At 44.1% G+C, this 25,916-nt stretch overlaps 1 protein-coding gene across 15 annotated transcripts in view; it reads left to right on the top strand.

The window, feature by feature from the left end:
* SEC31A (SEC31 homolog A, COPII coat complex component) overlaps positions 1 to 25,916 on the top strand; it is a 75,965-nt gene that overhangs the window by 20,837 nt on the left and 29,212 nt on the right. For 14 of the 15 annotated variants that reach the window (XM_058192379.1, XM_058192376.1, XM_058192378.1 and 11 more), the window contains 10 exons: positions 2,504 to 2,734; positions 4,579 to 4,653; positions 7,018 to 7,068; positions 11,917 to 11,994; positions 13,901 to 13,967; positions 14,082 to 14,260; positions 17,110 to 17,236; positions 20,044 to 20,189; positions 20,778 to 20,951; positions 22,025 to 22,198. In XM_058192379.1, coding sequence (XP_058048362.1) covers positions 2,504 to 2,734; positions 4,579 to 4,653; positions 7,018 to 7,068; positions 11,917 to 11,994; positions 13,901 to 13,967; positions 14,082 to 14,260; positions 17,110 to 17,236; positions 20,044 to 20,189; positions 20,778 to 20,951; positions 22,025 to 22,198 — 1,302 coding nt within the window. The remainder of the gene's footprint in view (positions 1 to 2,503; positions 2,735 to 4,578; positions 4,654 to 7,017; positions 7,069 to 11,916; positions 11,995 to 13,900; positions 13,968 to 14,081; positions 14,261 to 17,109; positions 17,237 to 20,043; positions 20,190 to 20,777; positions 20,952 to 22,024; positions 22,199 to 25,916) is intronic. The other variant, XM_058192380.1, reaches the window with a different exon arrangement.

The following is a 25,916-nucleotide window of genomic DNA, read 5'->3' as shown; positions in this document are numbered from 1 at the left end:
AAACAAATCCTTCAGAAAAAGTCCTTTGGCCTTATCACAAATCTTTGTCTTCTTTGGCACCCTGCCAAAGGCTTTTCTTGGCAAGAACCCTGCAAAATTCAGAAACATGAGATGCTGACTAGAAACAATTGTAGCAATGTTGCTTTCCTACAAAGAGCTGTTGCTGCTCTTTTAAGCCTTATGGGAGGGGCCAACCATCTCCTGGCCTTACTCCTGAGTCGTCCTTTTTGCTTTAGCTGCTCTTGTCTTCTGGCAGCTTCGCATGCGTGCACTAGGAACAGGCTCCTCCTCTTCTTCTGCTTTCCACCTCTGGGGACTCCAGAGTCTGCACATCGCTCCCAAATGGTCCTGGCCCCATCTCTGCCTCCGACACAGAGCCCTCGTCCAGGCCTTCCCCTGATTCCAGGACTGGCCCATTGTCCTCCCCAGCCTCCTCACTGTCCGACTCCGCTGCCAGCTCCACAGGCTGCTGGTGGACCACAACAGACACTCAGGGCAGCTTACAGATAAAAAAGAAAAACAACGCATATATATTTAAAAAGTTCATGGCTGACCAGGAGAACAAAGCAGCCAGTTATAAATCAAATATAGTACAGGACAGTGTTGGTGAACCTTTTCAGCACTAAGTGCCGAATCAGGAGGGCGTGCGTGCACATGAGGGAACACCGGAAATGGGAAGAGCAGCTCCCCAGCGTGCACGTGTGGGAGTGCTGGAAACCAGAAGAGCGCATGCGTGCCAGGAAGCTGAGCTTCCAGTTTCTGGCACTTGCATGCACACTGGTCACATGGTCTTTCATTTTCTGGTGTTCTCCCATGTGCACATGCATGCATGAAGACAAGCTGGTCATGCGCGTGCAGGAAACCAGAAACTCAGCTTCCCACCGGGCATATGTGTGCTGGGGAGCTGCTCTTCTGGTTTCCCTGCTCCCGCGGGCGCGCAGAACCTGGAAGAGCAATGGGCAATGGCTGGCGTGCCTGGAGGGATGGCTCTGCTTGCCACTTCCAGCACGCATGCCATAGATTCACCACCATGAGTACAGGGAGTCCTTGACTTGCAGCCATTTGTTTAGCGACTGTTCGAAATTCCGGTGGCATTGTTGGTGCCACTGGGCTCCTCTGTTTGCCATTTGCAGCTAGCCCTCCAACCAGCTTCCAGCAGTCAGACTCAACGGAGGATGCCCGATTCACTTAATGATCACACGATTCACTTAACAGCTGCGGTGATTTGCTTAACAACTGTGGCAAACAAGGGGATAAAATCAGGCGTGACTCTCTTAAATCACCTTGCTTAGCAACAGAGATTTTGATGCCAAGTGTCGTAAATCAAGGATTAGCTTATAACTGAAGGGGTCTCCAAATGCAGAATCAGTGGGGTACCACAGACGCTTTTCAAAAGGCAACTGGACTTTGTATTGTTTTTTTCTTGAAGGTGCTTTGAAAAGCCTCTTTGGGATAACCATGACTTAGGATGACGAGAATCTCCTTAGACAATCTGTGGAGCATATCCTTCATTTTTTGCATTTGGTATAAACCTCCAAGAATGCTTTACCTCTGGTTATAATAAACAGGAGACACAGCCTTTTGTGCAACATTTTTAACACAAGGAGAGACAAATGCATCATTTGTTTAGCATAATTAAGTACCTAACAGCAACTACACCAAACATTTATGATTTAAATTTTGCCTTAATTATTCAACTCTTGCTGAATTTGTGGTTGTATTTTACCCTCTTGGAATCAATATTCCTAACTTCAGAAATGGCTTTTATTTTAGATCTGCTTTAATTCAATATTTGTGTGTTTTTAATTGGTATTGTATGACCTAAATAAATGGAGGGTGTGGCCCCCTAGACCTAGACAAAAAGGGGATGCCAACTTCTGTCCTAAGAGGGCTGGTTTCATATATAGCAGTGATGGCTAACCTTTTTGCCATTGCATGCCAGAAGGAAGGAGGGTGTGGGGGGTACGTGCGCATGCCCACACCCATAATTCTATGCTCCCTGCGCATGCACGCACAACCCTCCACTTCCCCCCCCCCCACTCCTGGCACTCCTAGAGAGGCTCTGGAGACTGGGGATAGCAAAAAACATCACTTCCTGTCCAACCGGAAGTTGGGAAATGGGCTGTTTCTGGCCTCCAGAGGGCCTTCACCCTCCCCAGACTCATAGAGAGGCTCTGGAGCCAGGTGAGAGAGAAAAATGGGCCTTCCCCACTACCTCTCCAGGCTCTGTGGAGGCAGGAAACAGCCTGTTTCCCTACTTCTTGTGGGCCCAGAAGGCCCGAAAATGAGCTTGCGTGCCCATTGATATGGTGGCATGCATGCCATAGGTTTGCCATCATGGGTATATAGTATTCACAAGTGTGTTTCATGCTGCCAACTCCTTGTGAGGCAAACTGTTGCAATTCCTACAAATCATACTGAAAACCAAAAAGGACTTGCTTTAAAACTACCAAGTTGTATGAATAGGCATGGATAACAATACCACTGATTGCTTCAATTCCAGTTTGGAGGGAGGCTGGTCACCTTTGAGAACAGCAAGATTCAACAGCAAGGAGAACATCCCCAACAGCCCTACCACGTTTACATTAGTCAAGTTGTTACCGAGAAGGAATTCTTGAACCGGTCCAACCAGCTGCAGGAAGCGGTTCAGGCCGAAGCCTTCGTCAGCTACTGTCAGAAGAAAATCGATGTAGCCAAAAACGACTTCGAGAGGAACGTGTGGTCATTTCTCAAGGTGATTTTTCAGGGTTGATTGCGTACAGAATCTCTCACTCGCTTTAACAGCAAAAGGGGCGCAGTAGTAAGATCCAAAGTGGAAAATATTTTTGGATCTGCATGGGCCCCACAATCCTTGCAGTTCTCAACTTAGGACCAATTGCTTAGCAAGCGTTCTGAGTTATAACAGACCAATTTTGGATCTACTTAAATGACCCAGATTCAGAGTTCCAGTGGTTGTGCCATCCCCTAAGGGGGCACATGAACGCACTTAAAGTGCAGCATCCCACAGTCATGTGACTGTGTTTTATGCTGGTTTTGCCAAAAAATGGACCTGCCTTTTAGTTTTTGGCAAAACTGTTCCCAGAGCAAACCATTGTTCCACATAATGACTGATGTTCGCTTAGTGACTGCTCAAAAATGGTTATAAAACTGAGTGGATCATGTGCTCGGCCTGTTTAAGAAGTGTCATGATTTACAACTGCAGTGAGCAGGCTCCATTACAATCATAAGTTGAGGACTACCTGTAAGCGAAGGTGTCCATGCTGGATCGACCACAATCTACTTTAGATTCACATGCTACCAAGTGAGCTGATAAATCAAAAGAAAAATTTAAATATTGTCCTCGCTTTACTCATCGAGGGATTTGCCAAGTGTTCAAAAGAGGTGTTTCACGTGCCAGAATAGTACATATAAAGCATTTCCTTTCGAATTATTAAAGCCACCGTGTCATTTGCAAATTTGGGTGGCTGCTTCAGAATCTGCTCTTCGTTATCTTGGCATGCCAGTGTTAATGGCTTGTCAGCCTCCGGGCCCCTCCGGGCCCCTCCAGCAGCCGAATTGGGAGGAGAAGGAGGCGGCATGGGACTCCGGGTCAGCATCAAGGCAACCTGAGAGCTCCGACCCTAGCTCTGGGGATAAAAGGCAGGGGGTGGAGATGAATAGATGTGGCAGACAACTATTCATCTTCTGGCTGGCCGGACTTGATAACCTGTGTTGAGAGAGAAACTTTTTGCCGGGGCTGCCGGCACTTCTAATAAAGAAATCTTTGAGGGTTTGTCGTATTTGGGGAGCTGGGTCAGAACAGCCAGGGTCCTGCTTCAGTGAGAAAAGGGGGTTCAGAGACTGCCAGAAATCACTCCCAAGTCCTGGAGATGACAAAGTAGTGGTTTTAGTGCTTTGAGAAGAGGTGTTTTATGCATGCCTCTGCAAATTGTAAAGCAACAGGCCTTCACTTCCTGTATGTTGACAGTTCTGACAAGATGGAGGTAGTTCTTAATAATCTACCTGTGTGGAGAGAAGTAGATCGTATAGGATCTGCTTACAGGGCAGCACTTTTTTCGGGAAGATGATGTTGGTTTTCTAGGGGCCATCAGAGGGACCAACATTTCTAAGGATCAACAGCCCCCCCACCCCCCACCCCGCCAAAGCACCCCATTTGTCCAGCTCACAGTAATCTTCCCCCAGATAATTTTAACCTTCTGGAAAATGGGTTGATACTTTTTGAGTTAACTCAAACCAAAACCAAAATCAGCGGGTTGATTTTTGTTGGGTTAACTTAATGAAACGACTTATACATTTCAGGAAGAAAGAGTAAGTGAAGTTAGAAAAAAATAAATAAATCCAGTTTGCTTTGATTTTTCTTATCATTTTTCCAGATGTAGAGCTGCTTTTGTCGCCCTCTGCTATCCCTCTTCCCTCAAGCCAATAGCTTTCCTATAGAGTTTCATAGTTATGTGTCATGTAATATTTACCCTAATGTACAGCAATCATTTGGCAGAGGCATCTTGCACTGCGAATGCAGGAAGAACGCAAAAACGAGCCGTTCTCTCTCAAATGCCTCCTTTCCTTTTTTTTTTTAAGGTGCATTTTGAGGAAGACTCCCGTGGCAAATATCTGGAACTCTTGGGGTACAAAAAAGATGGCTTGGGACAGAAGGTAAACGTTACTACGTTGCATTTTTTATTTTTTTATTTTTTTTGTTTACATTTATAGCCCGCCCTTCTTCGAAGACTCAGGGCGGCTTACAGTGTGTAAGGCAAATAGTCTCATTCTATTTGTATATTTACAAAGTCAACTTATTGCCCCCCCAACAGTCTGGGTCCTCATTTTACCTACCTTATAAAGGATGGAAGGCTGAGTCAACCTTGGACCTGGTGGGACTAGAACCTGCAGTAATTGCAGGCAGCTGTGTTTTAATAACAGGCTTCTTACAGCCTGAGCCACACCGCGGCCCTTTTGAAGGACTACATTAAAAATATTTGTCGTAGATTAATTGCCCTTTGGGTTTGGTTCAGAAGAAATCATGGGGATTGGGTAGAAAATAGATATGGCAAGAATAAGCCTTTCATCTCTCGATAATCTTAAAAGAGACGGTGCTCAGATTAATAAAACGCTCAGGAATTACTAGGAATTGAAAAGTGAAGTGATTCCTATTGGTGAGAAGGTGATTAGGAAAATATTAGAATGTGCAGAAATGAACAAATTAACTCTAGCAATTAAGGAGAGAGAACAAACTGAATATTCTACGATATGGGAAGTATTTTATCAATGGTTAGAGAACAAAAACAGAATTTGGAAATGAAGAAGACTAAAAAAAATAGAGAATATATTAACATAAGAGACTAAATAAGATGACAGTTGTTATACATAAAATGAGAATAACTATGTTCAATGCTATTATTGTATTATCATTAGAACATATTATGAAGAAAATGAGTTTTATAGTGTTCAATTGTTTATTGTAATTTTAAGCTTAGAAAAGCAATATTAATATGAATGATGTTTGCAAATGTTGAAGGATGTTACACAGAGATAGTTGTACCCAGGCATCACACTGCTTAAGAAAAGACGGAATGTATGTATTTTAAAAATTGAAAAATAAAAACTTAATAACAGGAATTACTAGGAATTCATGAAATTTATGAATTTATGAAATTCCTAGTAATTGCATGAAATACCATCCTTTTTCTCCTTCTCCTCCTCCTTCTCTTTCTTCTCCTTCCTTTTCTTCTTCTTCTTCTCCTTCTCCTTCTCCTCCTGTCCTCCTCCTCCTCCTCCCCCTCCTTTTTTTTTTTTTTTGCTGATAGCTTCTTACTTTAAAGCAGCCTTTCCCCGACCTTTTTTTTTTCCCTGGAAGAACTTCTGAAATAATTTGGAGGTTTAGGAGCTCTCTGTCTAAAAATTGCAAAACATAGAAAAACAATGCAATTCATTTCTAACCTACACGACCAACATTTACAACAAGTTTATTTATTTATTATTTATTTATTATTTAGATTTTTATACCGCCCTTCTCCCGAAGGACTCAGGGCGGTGTACAGCCAGATTAAAACAGAACAATATACAGATTAAAACCATAGTTAAAATAACGTATTCTATAAATGGCCGAAAATTAAAACCGTCAAATTTGACCCATAAATAAAATACACCAGTTAAAATTAATTAAAATTTAAAAAATTTAAAAATTTAGAATATTAAAATTAAGCCAGTCCCGCTTGAATAAATAAATACGTTTTCAATTCACGGCGAAAGGTCCGAAGGTCAGGTAGTTGACGCAAGCCAGGAGGAAGTTCGTTCCAGAGGGTAGGTGCTCCAACAGAGAAGGCCCTTCCCTTGGGGGCCGCCAACCGACATTGCTTGGCGGACAGCACCCTGAGAAGACCCTCTCTGTGTGAGGGTATGAGTCAGTGGGAGGCATAACGTAACAGCAGGCGGTCCTGTAAGTACCCCGGCCCTAAGCCATGGAGCGCTTTGAAGGTGGTAAACAAGTGGGCAGCACGTAAATATTCCCACTGCTACTAATGCCCGGACTATACAGTGCACACAGCTCAAAAAAGATGTTTGTGTTGTTGTTGTTTTGTTTCCATCACAATTTGTAGTGGACCCAAATTGAAAAAGACTGGTATAGAGCAGGGCTCTCGAACCTTGTCAACTTTAAGACTTGTGGACTTCAACTCCCAGAATTCTGGGAGTTGAAGTCCACAAGTCTTAAAGTTGACAAGGTTCGAGAGCCCTGGTATAGAGTATTTGAATAATAGATATCCATAGAGTGTTTCTTGTTCGAATATATCCCTCATTTGGGTCAACTAACGCACAAAGATAGGCAGGTGAGGAGGGAAGGAGGGGAAAAAATGAAATTTTTAGTATTGCTTTCATTGTTTCAATATCATCGCTCAAGATCTGACTTCAGATAAATTGAAAATATTTAATCTGTTTGCCTGGGTTTTTTTTTTAATAAGTTAAAGTTAAGAAGGTTCATTCTCCAAAATAAACATTGCGCCATCTGTTTTATTTCCATAGATTACTTCAACTCTTGCTAAGGAGAGTCCACAGGGCAGAGATCAAGATGAGGTAAAAAAACAAAAAATCCAGTGCATTTTTTTTTCTTTTTTAATTTGATGACGTTTGGAAAGTAGCACCTTTTCACTTTGACTTTGTTGCAGCCCAGTGCTCATATAGTGAAAAATAAGAATTTAAAATCCCGACAATGCAACAATACCCATTAAGGGAAAACACTGGTCTCTACAAAGGGATGTGTGGAAGACTCAGTATTCATTGCAATCTGTTAATTTTACTCTGAACTATGATTTTACGCACTGGGTATGCACAGGTCCACCTGCAATGTGAATCACTTCAAAGGATCACAAAACTACTGTTTTTATTGCTCATCCTCCGCAGAACCTAAACACTGCCTCAAGCTGAGCTGGGCATCCTCTTGCTGTTCTCCTTTGTACACCTCCCTGAATCCCAGTTTGATTCCCAGTTTCATCCCAAAGTATTTCCTCTTCATTCCTCTGCAGTCGTACTCTAACTTTCTCCTCCTTTTATGGCATGGTTTCTCTTTCTACAGAGTGTTTGATTTTGAAATATTTTTCTTGCTTTGTATTTATGTTAAATTTTCTTCCTTTTATAGATGATAGGTAGGTAGATAGGTAGGTAGATAGATGATAGATAGAAGGTAGGTAGGTAGGTAGGTAGGTAGATAAACAAATGGATGATAGGTAAGTAGGTAAGTAGATGATAGATGATAGATAGGTAGATAGATAAATAGATGGATGATAGGTAGGTAGGTAGGTAGGTAGGTAGGTAGGTAGATAGATAGATAGATAGATAGATAGATAGATAGATAGATAGATAGATAGATAGATAGATAGATAGATAGATACCGTGTTTCCCCGAAAATAAGACACTGTCTTATATTTTTTGAACCCCAAAATAAGCGCTTGGCCTTATTTTCTAGGAGGTCTTATTATTTTGGGGCGTGTGGAGCAAGATGGGGCTTTTCTTGCTGTCTTATCACTCTCCCTAACCCTAACCAGATGACATGACGGGGAGCAGCTGCGCATGTGTTTAAATATTTCTGGGAGAGCTTATTTTCGGGGGGGGAGCTTATTTTAGCACATGAGCTCAAAAGCCCGATTGGGCCTATTATCCGGGGAAGTCTTACTTTTGGGGAAACACGGTAGGTAGGTAGGTAGGTAGGTAGGTAGGTAGGTAGGTAGGTAGGTAGGTAGGTAGATAAACAAATAGATAGATGGATGATAGGTAAGTAGGTAAGTAGATGATAGATGATAGATAGATAGATAGGTAGATAGGTAGATAGATAAATAGATAGATGGATGATAGGTAAGTAGGTAGGTAGATGATAGATAGGTAGATAGATAGGTAGATAGATAGGTAGATGATAGGTAAGTAGGTAGGTAGATGATAAGTAGGTAGGTAGATGATAGATAGATAGGTAGATAGATAGGTAAATAGGTAGGTAGATGATAGATAGATAGATAGATAGATAGATAGATAGATAGATAGATAGATAGATAGATAGATAGATAGATAGATAGATAGATACCGTGTTTCACCGAAAATAAGACACTGTCTTATATAACCCCAAAATAAGCGCTTGGCCTTATTTTCTAGGAGGTCTTATTATTTTGGGGCGTGTGGAGCAAGATGGGGCTTTTCTTGCTGTCTTATCACTCTCCCTAACCCTAACCAGATGACATGACGGGGAGCAGCTGCGCATGTGTTTAAATATTTCTGGGAGAGCTTATTTTCGGGGGGGGAGCTTATTTTAGCACATGAGCTCAAAAGCCCGATTGGGCCTATTATCCGGGGAAGTCTTACTTTTGGGGAAACACGGTAGGTAGGTAGGTAGGTAGGTAGGTAGGTAGGTAGGTAGGTAGGTAGGTAGATAAACAAATAGATAGATGGATGATAGGTAAGTAGGTAAGTAGATGATAGATGATAGATAGATAGATAGGTAGATAGGTAGATAGATAAATAGATAGATGGATGATAGGTAAGTAGGTAGGTAGATGATAGATAGGTAGATAGATAGGTAGATAGATAGGTAGATGATAGGTAAGTAGGTAGGTAGATGATAAGTAGGTAGGTAGATGATAGATAGATAGGTAGATAGATAGGTAAATAGGTAGGTAGATGATAGATAGATAGATAGATAGATAGATAGATAGATAGATAGATAGATAGATAGATAGATAGATACCGTGTTTCACCGAAAATAAGACACTGTCTTATATAACCCCAAAATAAGCGCTTGGCCTTATTTTCTAGGAGGTCTTATTATTTTGGGGCGTGTGGAGCAAGATGGGGCTTTTCTTGCTGTCTTATCTCTCTCCCTAACCCTAACCAGAGGACATGACGGGGAGCGGCTGCACATGTGTTTAAATATTTCTGGGAGAGCTTATTTTTGGCAGGGGGGAGCTTATTTTAGCACATGAGCTCAAAAGCCCGATTGGGCCTATTATCCGGGGAAGTCTTACTTTTGGGGAAACACGGTAGGTAGGTAGGTAGATAGATAGATAGTATACTTATTTTAGATCTTTATCTCAATTTTTCCTCTTTCTCCTAGAATCATGCACAATAACAGAATTGAAAAATAAATTTTGGAATAGCAAAAGTAAACAAGCAAAACAAAGCAGAAAGCATTTCATTATCCAATACAGGGAAAAGTATATTCAGGTCATCTCTGAAATATGTTTGCATACCTTCAAAACATTCAGGCAAGGTCCCCATGGTCAAACCTCTGAAAGTGAAGATGGGGGGTGGCCCCAAAAAAAAGTCACTGATGGATTTCTTAACCATTTAGCAGACCCTATTAAGATCTGTTAAGAACCCTAATCCAGTCTGTGTGGTCAACCCCTAATTTGTCTCGCTCTGAAAAAGGCTCCTTTAACCTGGCACTGAGTAAATATGCTAGACTACAATTCCCTTCATATTCATGCGTGTTAGGGAAGTTGTAATTGACATGTCTGTAAAGTGCCAAATAGGCAAAGGATGTTCTAGAACAGTGGTTCTTAAAACTGGAGGTAATTACCCCCAAGTAGGAGGTATGGTGGCTCAGAGCTTAATGACGCTGGAGATGGTTTCTGCTCAAGTGGTTCGAGTCCTAGCATTGCTTGGCAGGGTGAGCTCCTGTCACTCACCCCAACTTCAGTCTACCTAACAATTTGAAAGCATGTTCTATGCAAGTAGATAGATACCCTGTTTCCCCAAAAATAAGACCTACCCCGAAAAACAAGCCAATGCCTGATTTTTAAAGTGAGGGCCTAATATAAACCCTACCCCAAAAAATAGGCCCTAGTGAAGGAATGGGCATGGCCAGCACAGGAGGCAGTCCTCTCACAAACACAGGCAGCAATTCCTGAGTCTGCTCTTAGTACAGCAGCTCCTTCCCTTCCCCAGTCACCTCATGGAGGCTTGGCCCTTTCCCACCCTGCCAGCTTGACTCCAGTGGCCAAATCTATGCCTGGGAGGGGGACCCGAGCTAGAGTGTGCAGCATGGCCAGCAGGCAGTGCTGGCAGAGGCCGGGGCGCACCAAGAGCTTGGCCTGTTGGGGCTGCCGGCAAGCACATGGTGAGACGGAGAGGGTTGGGCCAGCGATAGCACCGCTCCCACTCTTGTCGGCCCCCACGCTCACCGTCTCCTCTACGTCAAAAAAAAAAAAAAGACATCCCCTGAAAATAAGCCCTAGTGCAAACAAAAGCAAAAAATAAATAAATTTAAGACCGGGTCTTGTTTTTGGGGAAACATGCTAGGTACCACTTTGGTGGGGAGACGAGCTGGTGCTCTGTGCAGGCAATCAGATTCCTGACAGCTCTGAACCTTCCCAGTTGCAGCGCCCATTCGTGAGGCAGCTCCGGGGAAAGAGGAGGCCTTGGGAGACACTGCAGAAAGAGCCATTCGCCTTTCTCTCTGGGGCAAAGCCAACTCGCCATCCTGTGGCGCACCTTGGAAGTGCACATGGGTGTCCTACGACAGGGCTGATGTCTTGTCAAGCCACACTACTACTCTGCACTAGCATTGTGGTCTCCTGGCTAATGTAACAATGCCTTACACTCAGGGCATTACGCTCCCAGTTCGGACCGGATCACCTGATCCGGTAGTGATGGTGGCGGGTGGTTCGGAGAACCAGCAGCAAAAATCCCTGCACACACACCCCATGCCCAGCTGAGCCGCACGATCATCAGAGGGTGTTTTTTTTTTTACTTTTAAAAGCATTTTTTCTTTGGCCGAAAAAATGCTTTTAAAAGTAAAAAAAAAAGCCTCTGATGATCATGCGGCTCAGTTGGGATCGTGAGAACCCTTTAAAAGCATTTTTTCTACAACCTCTTCAGCCGATGCTTTTAAAAGGCTCCTCTGGCAATCCCAGCTGAGTTGCCTGATCATCAGAGGCTTTCAAAAACATTTTTTTCAGCCGAAGTTCTAGAAAAAATGCTTTTAAAAGTAAAAAAAAAAAGTTGGCCACGCCCACCCAGTTGGCCACATTACCCCACCCCCACCAAGCCACGCCCACAGAACTGGTAGTAACAATTTTTACATTTCACCCCTGCTTACACTAATACTACTAATAATTACCCCCAAGGAGAATATTTGGACATATCTTGGGGGCAAACCTAACTATGGCTTCTTCTACACTTCCTCACGTTGCTGCTCTGTTGGTGCGGGTTGAAGGTCTCCTGTTATTATTTTAACAAGCAGTAAAGATATTAAGGAAAACGTTGAAAGAAAGAAAAAAAGATAAAGAGTTCTTCTCCTTGTTGCTATAACTCTAGGTTTACTAACGTTACACTTTTTTTGGAGACATCTTGGGGCTATTTGGGGCCTATTTGCATTGGTTAAGGAGTTGGTTTCTTTGCTTTAATCTTTCAAACGTCCTCTTCATATCGGTGAGAAAGGCTCACGAGGAAGCTGACCAGCTTGCACAGCCTGATGGTGGAGAGGGCCTTGCTGCTAAGGACCAGCTGTTGGCAGAGGTATTCAACCCCTTTTATGCTAAACGTGCAAACTGACTCGCAGTGAATGCGAGTGATTTTGCATTGGTTCCCAACTAACCTGTTTGCTTATGGGTGTATATCGTGTCCTCAGGGCTGTACAGGGAGTCCTCGACTTACAACAGTTCATTTAGTGACCGTTCAAAGTTACTACAACCCTGAAAAAAGTGACTTATGACCGTTTTTCACACCACTGCTGAAACATCCCCACCGTTGCATAATCAAAATTCAGATGCTTGGCAGTTGATTCATATTTATGATGATTGCCGGGGTCACGCAATCCCCTTTTACGATCTTCTGACCCACAGAGTCGATGGGGAAGCTGGATTCACTTAACAACCACGTTACTAACTCAACAACTGCAGCAGTTCACTTAACCACTGTGTCAAGAAAGGTCGTACAATGAGGCAAAACTCCATAAATGTCTCACTTAACAATTGAAAGGTTGAGCTCAATTGCGGTTGTAAGTCGAGGTCTACCTGTATCCCTGGGACTGTCTTTAAACTGAGACGGTATTCAAATTACCTTCAGAGTTTAGCTATATTTGACTTAGCGGCAAGGATGTTGCCGGCTGTGATTGGATGTTTTGGAAATAAATGTGTTCTGACCCAGTTCCCCAAGCGCGACAAACCCTCACCACAGGCTAACAAGTCTGTCTGGCAGGCAGAGAAATAGTTGTCTGCCACATCTCCGCCCCCTGCCTTTTATCCCCAGAGCTAGGTTGGGGCTTCGCTAGCAGCGGTGGATCTTCCATCCCGAGGACTGGCCAACAGATTTCCACTGCTCTCCTCTCCTCTGCCTTCTGTGCATCCACGTGTCAGGCACTGGACCCAGCTGTTCCTCCTTTTCCTCATCAGCCACCTGCAGACGGGGGGGGGGGGGTGTTGACTCTCCATCTGAAGGCTGATGGATGGCCCAGGCTCCGCCTTTGTCTCTCTCTCTCGCTCTCTGCTAGCTCCATTCCCTCTTCCCCATCTCAGGTTGCCTTGATGCTGACCCTGATTCCCAACCGCCGCCTCCTCTGATTTGGCTGTTGGAGGGGCTGGCGGCCGACAGGCCACAACAAAATGAAGCTGGTGTGTATTTTGCACGTGTGGGTATACCTCAACTTACGATTGGTCATTTAGCGACCATTTCAACTTATAATGGACCGACAGCCATCCTCCCACGATCACATGACTGTATTTAAGCCGGTGGCCAACCAGCCTGGACTTAGGGGCTGCTTGCAGTGCCTTGCGGTCACATGACTGCGTTTTAAAGCAGTTTTGCCAAAACTTCCCCATAACTAAGGTGACCTACAAAACCCTGCTTAGGATAGAGGTACGCATACAGGCCCTGGGTAAATGGCCCAAATAATTTGGTTTGTTTAACAGTTGTGGCATTTGCCGAACCACTACCGCAACAAAGATCATAAAATGGGGTCCGCGATATGGATGGCCTGCTTTATGACTGTTTGTGACTTACGACCACAATGAGCAGGCTCCATTACCATTGTAAGTCGAGGGCTATCAGTGCTGTGCACAAGAAATGTTAATGAAAAGTCACTAACTATATCATTGTGTGCCATCAGCTCGTACCTCTATAGATATTTCAATATGACAATCTGATTAACAGGGCAGAAATGATTATACACCCAGTCCTGTGCCTATTTGCTCAAAATTAAGTTCCATGGTGTTCATTCCCAAGATGAATGAGCAGAGGAGTAAAAATGTAAATATACCATTTCCCATCGTAGTGAGTAGGATAAAATAAATTATTGTTAAGTGGCAGTTTTCATTTCAGTGCAGCTCTGTCACAATGTTTCCCGTTTTAAAGCACGTTATGATTAGACTGCGTCTAAATAACATGTTCCGAAACTATACTAAGCTACATTGTTTTCTCCTTCCAGATTAAAAATGTGGAGGTTGATTCACTGCAACCCATCAATGAAACCTTTAACATTTCTGTCACTGGAGGTAAATATATATATCTATATCTATCTTACATAACGTCTCGGGTTACCAAATGGAGTTAATTTTCTACATTTGATGACCATTATTATCTTTGTGTGTTTGTTCTCTTTCATGCAGACATTGATGGCTTGATCACTCAGGCTTTGCTTACGGGGAACTTTGAAAGCGCCGTTGACCTTTGCCTGCATGACAATCGCATGGCTGACGCCATTATTCTTGCTATAGCTGGTGGCCAGGAACTCTTATCCAAGACGCAGAAGAAGTATTTTGCAAAAACAAGAGGCAAAATTACCAGGGTAGGTGGACTTTTTCAATTGGAAGCAAGGATAACACTTACACATTGGCAAACCTCGTGATTAGCTGCCTCCTCCTCGCCCCCTCCCCCTCAAACCCTTGGGTAATTCAGAGAATAGCTAAGCAGGTATGTATCTACAAAAGGACACATCATTTTTATTTTGTGTTAATAGATTTTTACTCCGTTTTACGGCCTTTTGCCACAGTCATTAAGTGAATCACTGCAGTTGTTAAGTCCGTAAGACAGTTGTTAAGTGAAATTGGGCTCCCCCATTGACTCTGCTTAACAGAACATTGCAAAAGGGGATCACGTGTCCCCGGAACACAGCAACCGTCATAAATATGAGTCAAAGGGGATCACGTGTCCCCGGAACACAGCAACCGTCATAAATATGAGTCAGTTGCCAAGCGCCTGAATTTTGATCAGGTCACCATGGGGCTGTTGCAACGGTCATAATTGTGGGAAATGGTCATAAGTCACTTTTTTTCAGTGCCGTTGAAACCTCGAACGGTCACTAAACAAACTTGTACGTTGAGAACTACCTATACAGCCACGGTGGCGCAATGGTTAGAGTGCAGTACTGCAGCCTACTTCTGCTGCCTGCCGGCTGCCTATAATTTGTCAGTTTACCAGACTGAAGGTTGACTCAGCCTTCCCTCCTTCCGAGGTGGGTAAAATGAGGACCCAGATTGTTGGGGGCCATAGGCTGACTCTGTAAACCCCTAAAGAGGACTGTAAAGCACTGTAAAGCAGTATATACCATATTTTTTGGAGCATAAGACGCACTGGAGTATAAGACGCACCTTAGTTTTTTGGGAGGAAAAAAGAAAAAAGCTGATTGGCAGGTGGATCGGCCTCCCGGAATACCCCTAGTCAGCTGTTCTCAGAGGTGAATTTTAGCAACAGGTTCCTTGGTTGTGAGCTCTGTGCCTTGCTTTTTTTTGCTTTTTTTTCTGCCTCTGAAAGCCTCCAAAACAGAGCTTCAGAAAAAATGCCTCTAAAGCTCTGTTTGGGGGCTTTTTTTCTGAAGCTCTGTTTGGGGCTTTTTTTCTGAAGCTCTGTTTCTGATGCTTTTTTCAGCCTCTGAAACCTCAGTTTGAGAAGCTGGGCAGGGCTACATTCAGAGTATAAGACGCACCCAGATTTTCACCCTCTTTTTTGGGGGGAAAAGGTGCGTCTTATACCCCGAAAAATACGGTAAGTCTAAGTGCTTATTGCTATACGCCATGGAAAAATTCAAAGATCAGATTGGACTGAACACTTGATGTCCAGAGTGAGGTAGTATTACAAAGAGAAGAGAAAAGGACATTTCTTCCAAATATGTATTCTCTGTAATAAGAGATTCTGGCAGCTGAATCTTAAAGCATAGCTCAGAGATGGGCAGAAGATAAATCTACTTCCCAGACTCTGGATAAATGCCAAGATCCGACTCATTCGTCCTTCATGATAATCAATATTTAATGTCTTTCCATTCGGTCGAAGTTCTGTGAAAATAAGGCAGGGTTTTGGTATAGAAAACCTGTTCCTTTTGTTCTACTTCACTCAAAATATAGGTAGTCCTCAGCTTACAACAGTGTGGTTAGTGACCACTCAAATGTACAGCGGCCCTGAAAAAAGTGATTTACGACCGGTTTTCACACTTAGCGACCGTCGCAGCATCCCCATGGACATGTGATCAAAATTCAGATGCTTGTCAACTGCTTCATGTTTATGACGGTTGCAGTGTCCCGGGGTCGTGTGATCACCTTTTGTGACCTTCTGACAAGCAAAGTCAGTGGGGAAGCCAGATTCACTTAACAACTGAGGAAAGGTCATAAAATGGAGCAAAACTCACATAACTGTCTCACCAGCAGAAATTTGGCGCTCCATTGTGGTCGTAAGTCGAGGACTGCTTATATTGTGGCAACAGATGAAGCAAGTATCAACCTTGGTTCCAGAGTTGGTCATTCCTCATGTAGACCTGTCAAGATCAGGAGGACTTGAATTAGTCATGATTGTGATTGTCATTATTTCAGTGGATCTCTTCTACGTCTGACCAACCCTGGAACCGATTCATGCATAGCATGAGTATAATGAAATCTGATGCGAACCAAGTTCTACAGAAGCTTTCTATATGCACTGGGACTGAGTTGCCTGCATTGGAAGCTAGGGATGGCCAAATTCTGTGGGGTGCAGTCCGCGCCTACCTAGAGACAACCTTAGTAAGACCCCACCTAGAATACTGCATCCAGTTTTGGTCACCATACTATAAAAAACATGTTGAGACTCTAGAAAGAGTGCAGAGAACAACAACGAAGATGATGAGGGGACTGAAGACTAAAACATATGAAGAATGGTTGAAGGAACTGGGCATGGCTAATCTAGTGAAGAGAAGGACCAGGGGAGACATGATAGCAGTCTTCCAATATTTGAGGGACTGCCACAGAGAGGAGGGAGTCAAGCTATTTTCCAAAGCACCCGAAGGCCAGACAAGGAATCATGGATGGAAACCGATCAAGGAGAGATTCAACCTGGAAATAAGGAGAAATTTTCTGACAGTGAGAAAACAAACAACCAATGGATCCGAAGTTGTGGGAGCTTCATCACTGGAGGCTTTCAAGAAGAGACTGGACTGCCATCTGTCAGAAATAGTGTAGGGTCTCCTGCTTGGGTGGGGGGGTGGGGGGGTGGATTAGATGACCTACAAGATCCCTTCCAACTCTTGTTATTCTGACAGCCGATTGGGGAAAGGTCTTTTATGTGTGTTCTCCTTACTCAGTAAAATTGCACAAACGTTGGAGAAAGGGCATTTTGAAGGTGCTATTGACGTGTGTGTTTCTCTCTCTCCACCCCCCCCCCCCAATATTCCAGCTCATTACTGCTGTTGTAACCAAGAACTGGAAGGAGATTGTCCAGTCGTGCGATTTGCAAAACTGGAAAGAGGCCTTGGCAGCTGTGTTGACTTACGCTAGGCCGGATGAATTTGCAATTCTTTGTGGTAAGCCAGATGGGTTTTAACAATTCTAAATATTCCCCCCCCCACCCCTACATACACACATACACACACACACACAATACATATGTATGTGCATGCATACATACTTACAAGTAATGTTTTCAATCCAGGGAAATAATACCTGGCGCATCTCCTTTACTAAATTATTTATTTAACTTGGGCACTCGGATTTCATGCCTGAAGGTAAAAATAGTGCTTCCCCTTTTCATGGGCCTCGTATTCTAAAACCCTCCTGGCTACTAATGGCCCTTTAATTTGTCTCTGACAAGGGGCACTGATCATGATTAATAGCAGATAATTAATATTTGAAAGCATGGGGCAGGATATCCAGACTCTGAGAGGAAATGATCGCATTATTAAGCTGTCAAAAAATTGTAGAACAGAGTGCAGTCGTCCCCACCCCTCCGATGCTGTTCTTTTCTAGTGACTTGATGAGAAATCATTCTGGATCAAGAACAGCTTTACTTTGGGATCAATGCCCAGTAGCACAACTTGGAATATACATACAGCCCCCATATTTAACTGAAAAAGTAGCAGTGTGGGAAGAGCATAGGTATAGGTAAGTCCTCAACGTACGACCACAATTGAGGCCAAAATTTATGTTGCCAAGTCAAGAAATTTGTGAAGTGAGTTTTGCCCTATTTTACGACGTTCCTTGCCGCCTTTGTTAAGTGAATCACTGCGACCATCATAAATATGAGTCAGTTGTGAAGCATCCGAATGTAAATCACAGGACCGCTGCGGTCATAAGTGTGAAAAATGGTCATATAAGTCGCTTTTTTTCAGTGCCGTCGTAACGTAAAACGGACGCTGAGTGAACAGTTGTAAGTTGAAGGTCTACCGTAGTTCTTGACTTATGACCGCAATTGGGACTAGAATTTCCATTCCCAAGCAAACCGGTTGTTGCGTTCGATTTTACAGCCATTTTTACCCCAATTGTTAAACGAATCGCTGCAGTTGTTAAGTGAGCCGTGTGGTCATTAAGCGAATTTGGCTTCCCCGATTGATTTTGCTCGTCGGAAGCCAGCTGAGAAAGTGACAAATGGTGATCACATGAGCCCAGGATGCTGCAACCATTGTAAATACATGTGGGTTGCTAAGCAACGAAATCTTGATCATGTGGATAGTACGGATGCTGTCATGTTCATAATTGCAAGGACTGGCTGTAAGTCACACTTAGTGCCATTGTAATTTTGGGCAGCTGCTAAACCAATGGTTTTAAGTTGAGGACTAGCTGAAATTCAGAAGTTCTCTTTAATGCTTGTAGACAGAATGCAGCATCTTGCGGAGTTTCACCTCTACTCCTCCTCTACACATGTCCCAAAAGAAATCATGGGGATTTATCTCATTGGGTATCATCTTCCCTGCTTCCTTTCCGTCTTACGTATTGATTCTGTCCTCCATTTTCTGTTGGGTTTACTGCAGCATGCAGATTGGGCAGCCCTCTTCAGGTTTCTTTCCAAATCTCCCAAGAGCTGTTGCAATCTGGAACTGGGAAGAGATTTTTCAATTAAATGCCCATAGAGATTCTCAGCCATCCAGTCACGGTTGTCCCAAAGGTGCTTTTTCAAGAGGTAACTTGGACTTTCTTGGTTTTTCTTTGAAGACGTTTCGCTTCTCATCCAAGAAGCTTCTTCGGCTCTGACTGAATCATTCCCCACCAATCCAGTCAGAGCTGAAGAAGCTTCTTGGATGAGAAGGGAAACATCTTCAGAGAAAAACCAGAAAGCTCAATTGCCTCTTGAAAAAAGCACCTTTGGGGACAGATTGTCCAGTTGCAAATCTGGGAGGCAACCTTAGCTCCTGGGTTTGCTTACGCTAGGTCAGAAAATGTTGTAACTCTTTGTGGTTAAAATGTCATCAAGCGACTTCTCATTCCAGCATCTTATTTCAGATTATCGGAAGATGCTAGACCCCTCCCCCCCTCTCTCTATCAGGGGGTTAATTTGTTGACTTTCTAAGAAATAACTGGGGCTCAAACCTTTGCAACTTTATGCTGGCTGGGGAATTCTGGGAATTGAAGTCCTCCAGGTTTAAAGTTGCCAAGGTTGGACACCCCTGGTTTAGAGGATATTCGTTGAGAGAAGACCTCACCTCCCCCCCACCCGTGGTCTTCATGCTCCTTTCTCCCCGACCCCATTTTAATCATTTTAATATTTGTAAGATGCTCAGAATACGCGGTGGCTCAGTGGTTAAGATGTTGAGTTTGTCGATTGAAAGGTTGGCAGTTCAGCAGTTCAAATCCCTAGTGCCACATAATGGGGTGAGCTCCCGTGACTTGTCCCAGCTTCTGCTAACCTAGCAGTTCAAAAGAACGTAAAAAAATGCAAGTAGAAAAAACAGTGACCACCTTTGGTGGGAAGGTAACAGCATTCCGTCCGCCTTTGGCATTGAGTCATGCCGGCCACATGACCATGGAGAAGTCTTCAGATAGCGCTGGCTCTTCGGCTTTGAAAGGGAGATGAGCACCGCCCCCTAGAGTCAGGAACAACTAGCACATATGTGCGAAGGGAACCTTTACCTTTACCTTAAGCTGCTCAGAGTCGCCTCTGCATGACATGGGAAGCACATAAATCCAATACACACATACATGCATGCATACATACATATATATATATATATATATACACATACATGTATACCTACATACATACATACATCACCAACAAATGAAGACAGGGAAATGGGGGAGAAGGTGTACCTGAGTCTCCAGCGCTTTCTGATAATCAGATAAATCGTTCTGTGGCCACATTGGTTCCCATGTATATTTTGTTCATCTCCCTAACTAGATTTGTTGGGCTCAAGACTCGAAAACCAAGGGGACAGCGTTTTGCAAACGCAGGCTTGCCTGTGCTACATTTGTGCCGGAAATGTGGAGAAGTTAGTTTCTTGTTGGACTAAAGCCCAGGATGGAAACAATCCACTGTCTCTTCAGGTTAGGCCCTTTTATTTTCGATTCTCTTTTGGTCTCAGTCGTTGGGAGTTACACAGTATAATCCAAAATTCCTCAACCTTGCTGGTTTGGCAGCCATGTGGGGGTGTTGGGGGGGGAGGGAGGAGCATGTGCCTTTACACATACAAGTGCATGTGTGAACAGGGCTGCGATCGCCCATGCAACACAAATAGGGCAGTCAGCACCCACGCATGATGCTTATTGTGACGCTAGTGCCCACACAACGCTCGTGGTGACACTAGATCTCGCGGCAATGCTAGTGCCTGCAGAATACTCGTAGTGACACTAGCGTGAGGGGGCTGCGCGTGCTGGCCAGCCACTCACGCAGCCCAGTGGCCAAGACGCCATGGACCCAGTAGTGGTCCACGTCCCATAGCTCGGGGACCCCAGATATAGAGTCTCCTGCTTGAGCAGGGCTTGGACTAGAAGACCTCCAAGGTCCCTTCCAGCTCTATTCTGATTGAAATCAGTTCTAGCTTAAGAATCAATCAATCAGTCTGATTCACGCTTCGTCTCTTTCGTTTTGTTTTTTTGGGTTTTTTTTTTCCTCCTTCCATTTCACGCTCCTAGGATCTCATTGAAAAAGTGGTCATTCTGCGTAAAGCTGTCCAACAGACCCAGGTGATGGATGCCAACGCTGTCGGGGCCCTTCTGGCTGAAAAGATGAGCCAGTATGCCAACCTTTTGGCTTCTCAGGGCAGCATCGCTGCAGCGCTAGCTTTTCTTCCAGCTAATACCAACCAGGTAAAACCGACTTCACTGTACCTATCTGTATTTTCTTCTCCTGCCTTTTGCAGGTAGTCCTCGACTTCCGACCACAGTTGAGCCCAAAATTTCTCTTGCTAGGTGAGACAGTTGCTAAGTGAGTTTTGCCCCTTTTTAACGACCTTCCTTGCTACAGTTGTTAAGTGAATCGCTGCAGTTGAATTGGTAACCCGGTTGTTCAGTGAACCTGGCTTCAGCATTGACTTTGTTTATCAGAAGGTCGCCAAAGGAGATCACATGACCCCAGGACACTGCAGCCGTCATAAATATGAGTCCGTTGCCTAGCGTAGAATTTTGAACCCCTGACCCAGGGGATGGTGCAATAAGTGTGAAAAAAGATCATAAGTCACACTTTCCAGTACCGTTGTAACTTCGAATGGTGACTAAATGAACTGTTGTAAGCCAAGCACTACCTGTACTAGATTAGCCCACACGATGTATATTTTTTTTAAATATACATCCATATTGTATGTGAACAGTGTTGATTCTGGGCATCATTCATATCATTCCAAATTACAGTAACAATATTAGTAATCTTTATCGCATTTATCAAACTTAGGTGTTCCTCATAATATTATTTAGAATTTAGAATAGAATAGAATTTTTTACTGGCCAAGTTGGATTGGACACACAAGGAATTTGTCTTGGTGCATATTTAAACAGCAAAAAGAAAACGCTGAACATCTGTAAACCTCTAGACTTTCTATCTATTATTTTTGTTTATTCTATTAAAATATACGTTCTAATATTTCCCCTATCTAATTTTATTTCTGTCTCTCTATCAGCTTCCAACAAGCTCCCTTAATGTTTAAAAGGCAATTCTTTCTCTCCATCCTCTCTTCTCCTCTTTAGTGTTTCAAGTTTTATCCATGTTTTTTTTGTTTTTAGCCCACACGACTGAAGGTAGCCTGAGAGAAGAGAGGTTCAGTCAGCCATCACCAAACTTGGGTTACTAGGAGTCCATGGTCTTTTGTGATAGCATTAACTACCCAACCTCTTGATAGATTTGTTCCTTTTAATGTGCTTAAACTGGGTGTTTTGCCTTTTGCCAGCCGAACATCGTGGTGCTACGGGACAGAATCTGTAAAGCGCAGGGGGAGCTTCCCAGGGGCCCAGAGGCACCCCCAGCACCTTACGAGAGGCAACCAGCAGCCAAAGGGAGAAGTGGCTCTGCTGCTGGCCAGATGCAGATGCCACAAAACCCGACTCCGCAATATTACCAGCAGGTAAAACGCACTTTCAGCTACCGCCCTTAACACGTTGGTGGTTACAGCATGTTCTGCTCAAAATTACCCAAAAGTGTGCCTTGAAAACTCTTAAATAACAGCTTGTTATCCTACTTTCAGTTCGGGAGGATGGTCCTTGTCCTCTCGTTCCAGAGATATTTTTGGAAATCTTGCCTAGGAAGCTGCTGGAGGCTTCATGCAGGAGCTAGCTAAGGTTTTACTAATTTGAAAGGATCTATTGGAATACTGATGTATTTTGCCCCCGGCTAATGTCTGGAAGAGCTCTTCCTTCTCCATTTCTGGCTTTAATTGCCCCTCTGGGTCTTCAGTTTTAATAAAGTTTAGTCAGTCGTCATCTACTAGTAGATACCTTGCCCCAAAAATGTTACAGCAGTGATGGCTAACCTTTTTTCTTGTTGTGTACCAAAAGCGCGCTCCCCCGCCCTCCCGTGCATGCGCATGAGCCCCTCCACACATACCCCAACATGCAACACCCCCCATGCACCCCATTTTGGGCCTAGCAGGCCACCCTGCAGCCTCCTGGGCCCCAAAACGGTCCACGCTCCACTCCCCGCACATGCATGCGACTCTCCCTGCGCATGTGCATGTCTCCCGCATGCGCACTGCCCCCCCTGCGCCTCCCGAAAATCTGCTGGTTGGTGGGAGGTATGTGCCTCTGCGGTGGAGCTGAGCTGGGCGACGGCTCACATGGCCACAGAGAGGGCTCTGTGTGCCAGCTCTGGCATGCGTGCCCTAGGGTCGCCGTCACAGTGTTATAGCATGTCACTTGGCTCAGCCTTTTCTTCTGGAGACTTCTGGAGACTTTCTAGGCCTTCAACCTTAACGACTTGTGGACTTGTCTCAATGGTGTTGTTGTTGTTGTTTTTCAAGAGGCAACTGGACTTTCTGTTTTTTCTTTGAAGACGTTTCCGCTTCTCATCCAAGCAGCTTCTTCAGTTCTAACTGGATGGTGGAGAATGGAAGGATTTATACTCCTTGCAGACAGCTGGTCATTTGCATCCTTTTAGCGATTAAGGCCACCTGGAGGTTTATCTGTGTCATCAAGGTCATCTGAGTGGTGCAAATAGGTGTGGAGCCTTCTTGGAACTGTTGAAAGGATTGTGTTGTAGACTGGATCATCTATCATCTATCTCCAGTCTACAACACAGTCCTTTCAACAGTTCCAGCAAGGCTCCACATCCATTTGCACCACTCAGGTGACCCTGGACCTCCAGGTGGCCTCAATGACTCTCTAAAAAGCAAATGACCAACTGTCTACAAGGAGCATAAATCCTTCCATTTCCCCACCATCCAGTCAGAGCAGAAGAAGCTTCTTGGGTGAGAAGTGAAACGTATTCAAAGGAAAAAACCAGAAAGTCCAGTTAGTTGCCTCCTGAAAAAACACCTTTGGGACAACCAGGACCTGGATGACTGAGAATCTCTGTAGACTGTTGGACTTCAGCTCCCAGAATTCCTCAGCCAGCTATGGCTGGCTGAGGAATTCTGGGAGCTGAAGTCCGTAAGTCTTAAAGTTGTGAAGGTTGGATACCCTTGTTCTGGATGGAATGCAGTTCCCATTATCCCCTTAACAACAGAGTGAAGTCAGCGAATGTTATACAGACCTGTAAATCAGGTTCCCCACCCCAACCCCCCAGTCCACAGCCTGGCATCAGGCCACAGCTGTTGGGAACCGGTCTGTGCAAGCAGCGGGCAAATGAACAAGCGGATGAAGTTGCATTGTGCAAGTGGCACACACGTGTGTGAAACCATCCCCCCCCCCCGCCACCGTTCTGCAAAACCTGAAAGGTTTAGGATCATTGCTGTAAATAATCTCTCTACAGCACCCAACCCAAAAAAGGCTCATAAACCGAAAAGGGGATGACTCATTTCTTTCAGGACACAAACCCACCAGCATGAATGTTCTTGTGGTTTAATTGTTGATCACCATTTCAATAGGTTTCTTTCTATAAGCTGATTGTAAAGCTATTTTATGTGCATGTGGAATGAAACCTACAGTTGTCCGTGTTGAATGAAGCCTACAATTTCCTATTCCCTGTAATAAATTGGGCTTGGACATGGTATTGATTCTCGAGAAACATCCTATTCTGAGCCGCGGTGGTGCAGTGGTTAGAGTGAAGTACTGCAGGCTACTTCTGCTCACTGCCGGCTGACTGCAGTTTGGCAGTTCAAAGTCTCACCAGGCTCAAGCCTTCCATCCTTCCGAGGTGGGTAAGATGAGGACCTAGAGTGCTGGAGGGCAGTAGGCTGATTCTGTCAACCGCTTAGAGAGGGCTGTAAAGCACTGTAAAGCGGTATATAAATCTAAGCACTATTGCTATTGTTATTCTCCTTCCTCATTCACATCCAGACATTTATGTGGACATAAGACAGAATCTTATCTATCTAGCATCTTACATCAATTTGGAACAGTAGTTTGACACCAATCTCTGTTGGGGTCAAAATAGTGAGTGGTGGAGCTGTTAAGGTGCTAACTGGCTGACTCCTTACCAAGACTTAAAGGTCCTATTTTACTTCTTAAAATCCCCCCCCCAAATAAAAAGAAAGCAGTTTTGCTCCCCCCTCCATGTGCTTCAACATTATCTGATTATCTTGACCTGCTTCCCTGTAAGGTCCCTTAGTCTTTTTTTAAACCAGAACTAAGGAGAAATTTCCTGACAATTAGAACCATTAATCAGTGGCACCCACAACCCCAGAAGTTGTGGGTGCTTCAGCGCTGGAGCTTTCCAAGGAGAGACTAGATAACCATTTGTCTAAAATGTTATAGGTGTCAGGGCTCTGACCGATGCCCTAACTAAGTCATGAGCCTCGAGCAAAGCTTCAAAAGAAATCCAGTTGTTTATTAGGAGCTTCATGTCCGCAAGTTCCAAGTGAAGCCAACTCTGACCTCCCTTAATTCCTGCCCCGGCTCTGACCCTGTTCCCTCCACCCCGCAAGATGTATCATTAGTCACATTCCCCAACAAAGCAATTTCACAGGTTGTAGAAGTCCTTTCCTCTGGCCACTGTGGGTCTCCCTGGAGATGACCTTGACATAGAGATGGCTGGAATGTGCTTTTGCTTTGACTGAAGTGTAATTCCCTCGCTGCAGTTGGGGAATTCCCCATCCCCCTGTCTATGGCAACTCGAGATTAGGTCAGGAATGCTTTGCAAGTTGACAATAGGGTTTCCTGCTTGAGCAGAGGGTTGGACTAGAAGACCTCCAAGGTCCCTTCCAACTCTGTTATTCTTTTGCCTGTGAGGAAGCTGCCCATCCTTGATTATCCATGTTCCTTTCTTCTGTCCCTTCCCCCCATTGATTTCCTTAATTGTGTTGCACCATTTGATCAAGAAACCCAAACATCTCCGGTTGGAGAAGACTATGATTCTTGCAAGCAAATTAAGTATAAGAGAGTTTACAGCAGTTCCATGTAGAGGGAAAGCCAGCCTTTTATCAGCATATGGCTGCAGGAAGAGCCAACCACTACCTATAATACTGATTGAAGAGAATATTTGTGGCTCAGGATTAAACCGAGAGAACTTTGGTGCTCTCTTCGCTTGGTGATTTTCTTGCAAACATTTCATTACCAAACTGTAGGGTTTGCACTGACGATGTTACCTAGTTTGGTAATGAAACATCTGCAAGAAAACCACCAAGCTCAGAGAACACTCTAAGGACCCCACAACCACATATGAATCCAACAATCAGTTTTTTAAAGGTA

The sequence above is a fragment of the Ahaetulla prasina genome, chromosome 8 (assembly GCF_028640845.1).
Source record: "Ahaetulla prasina isolate Xishuangbanna chromosome 8, ASM2864084v1, whole genome shotgun sequence".
NCBI classification, from domain to species: Eukaryota; Metazoa; Chordata; class Lepidosauria; order Squamata; family Colubridae; genus Ahaetulla; species Ahaetulla prasina.
Note: the sequence above shows the minus strand (reverse complement) of the source record. Positions and strands in the feature narration are given on the sequence as shown.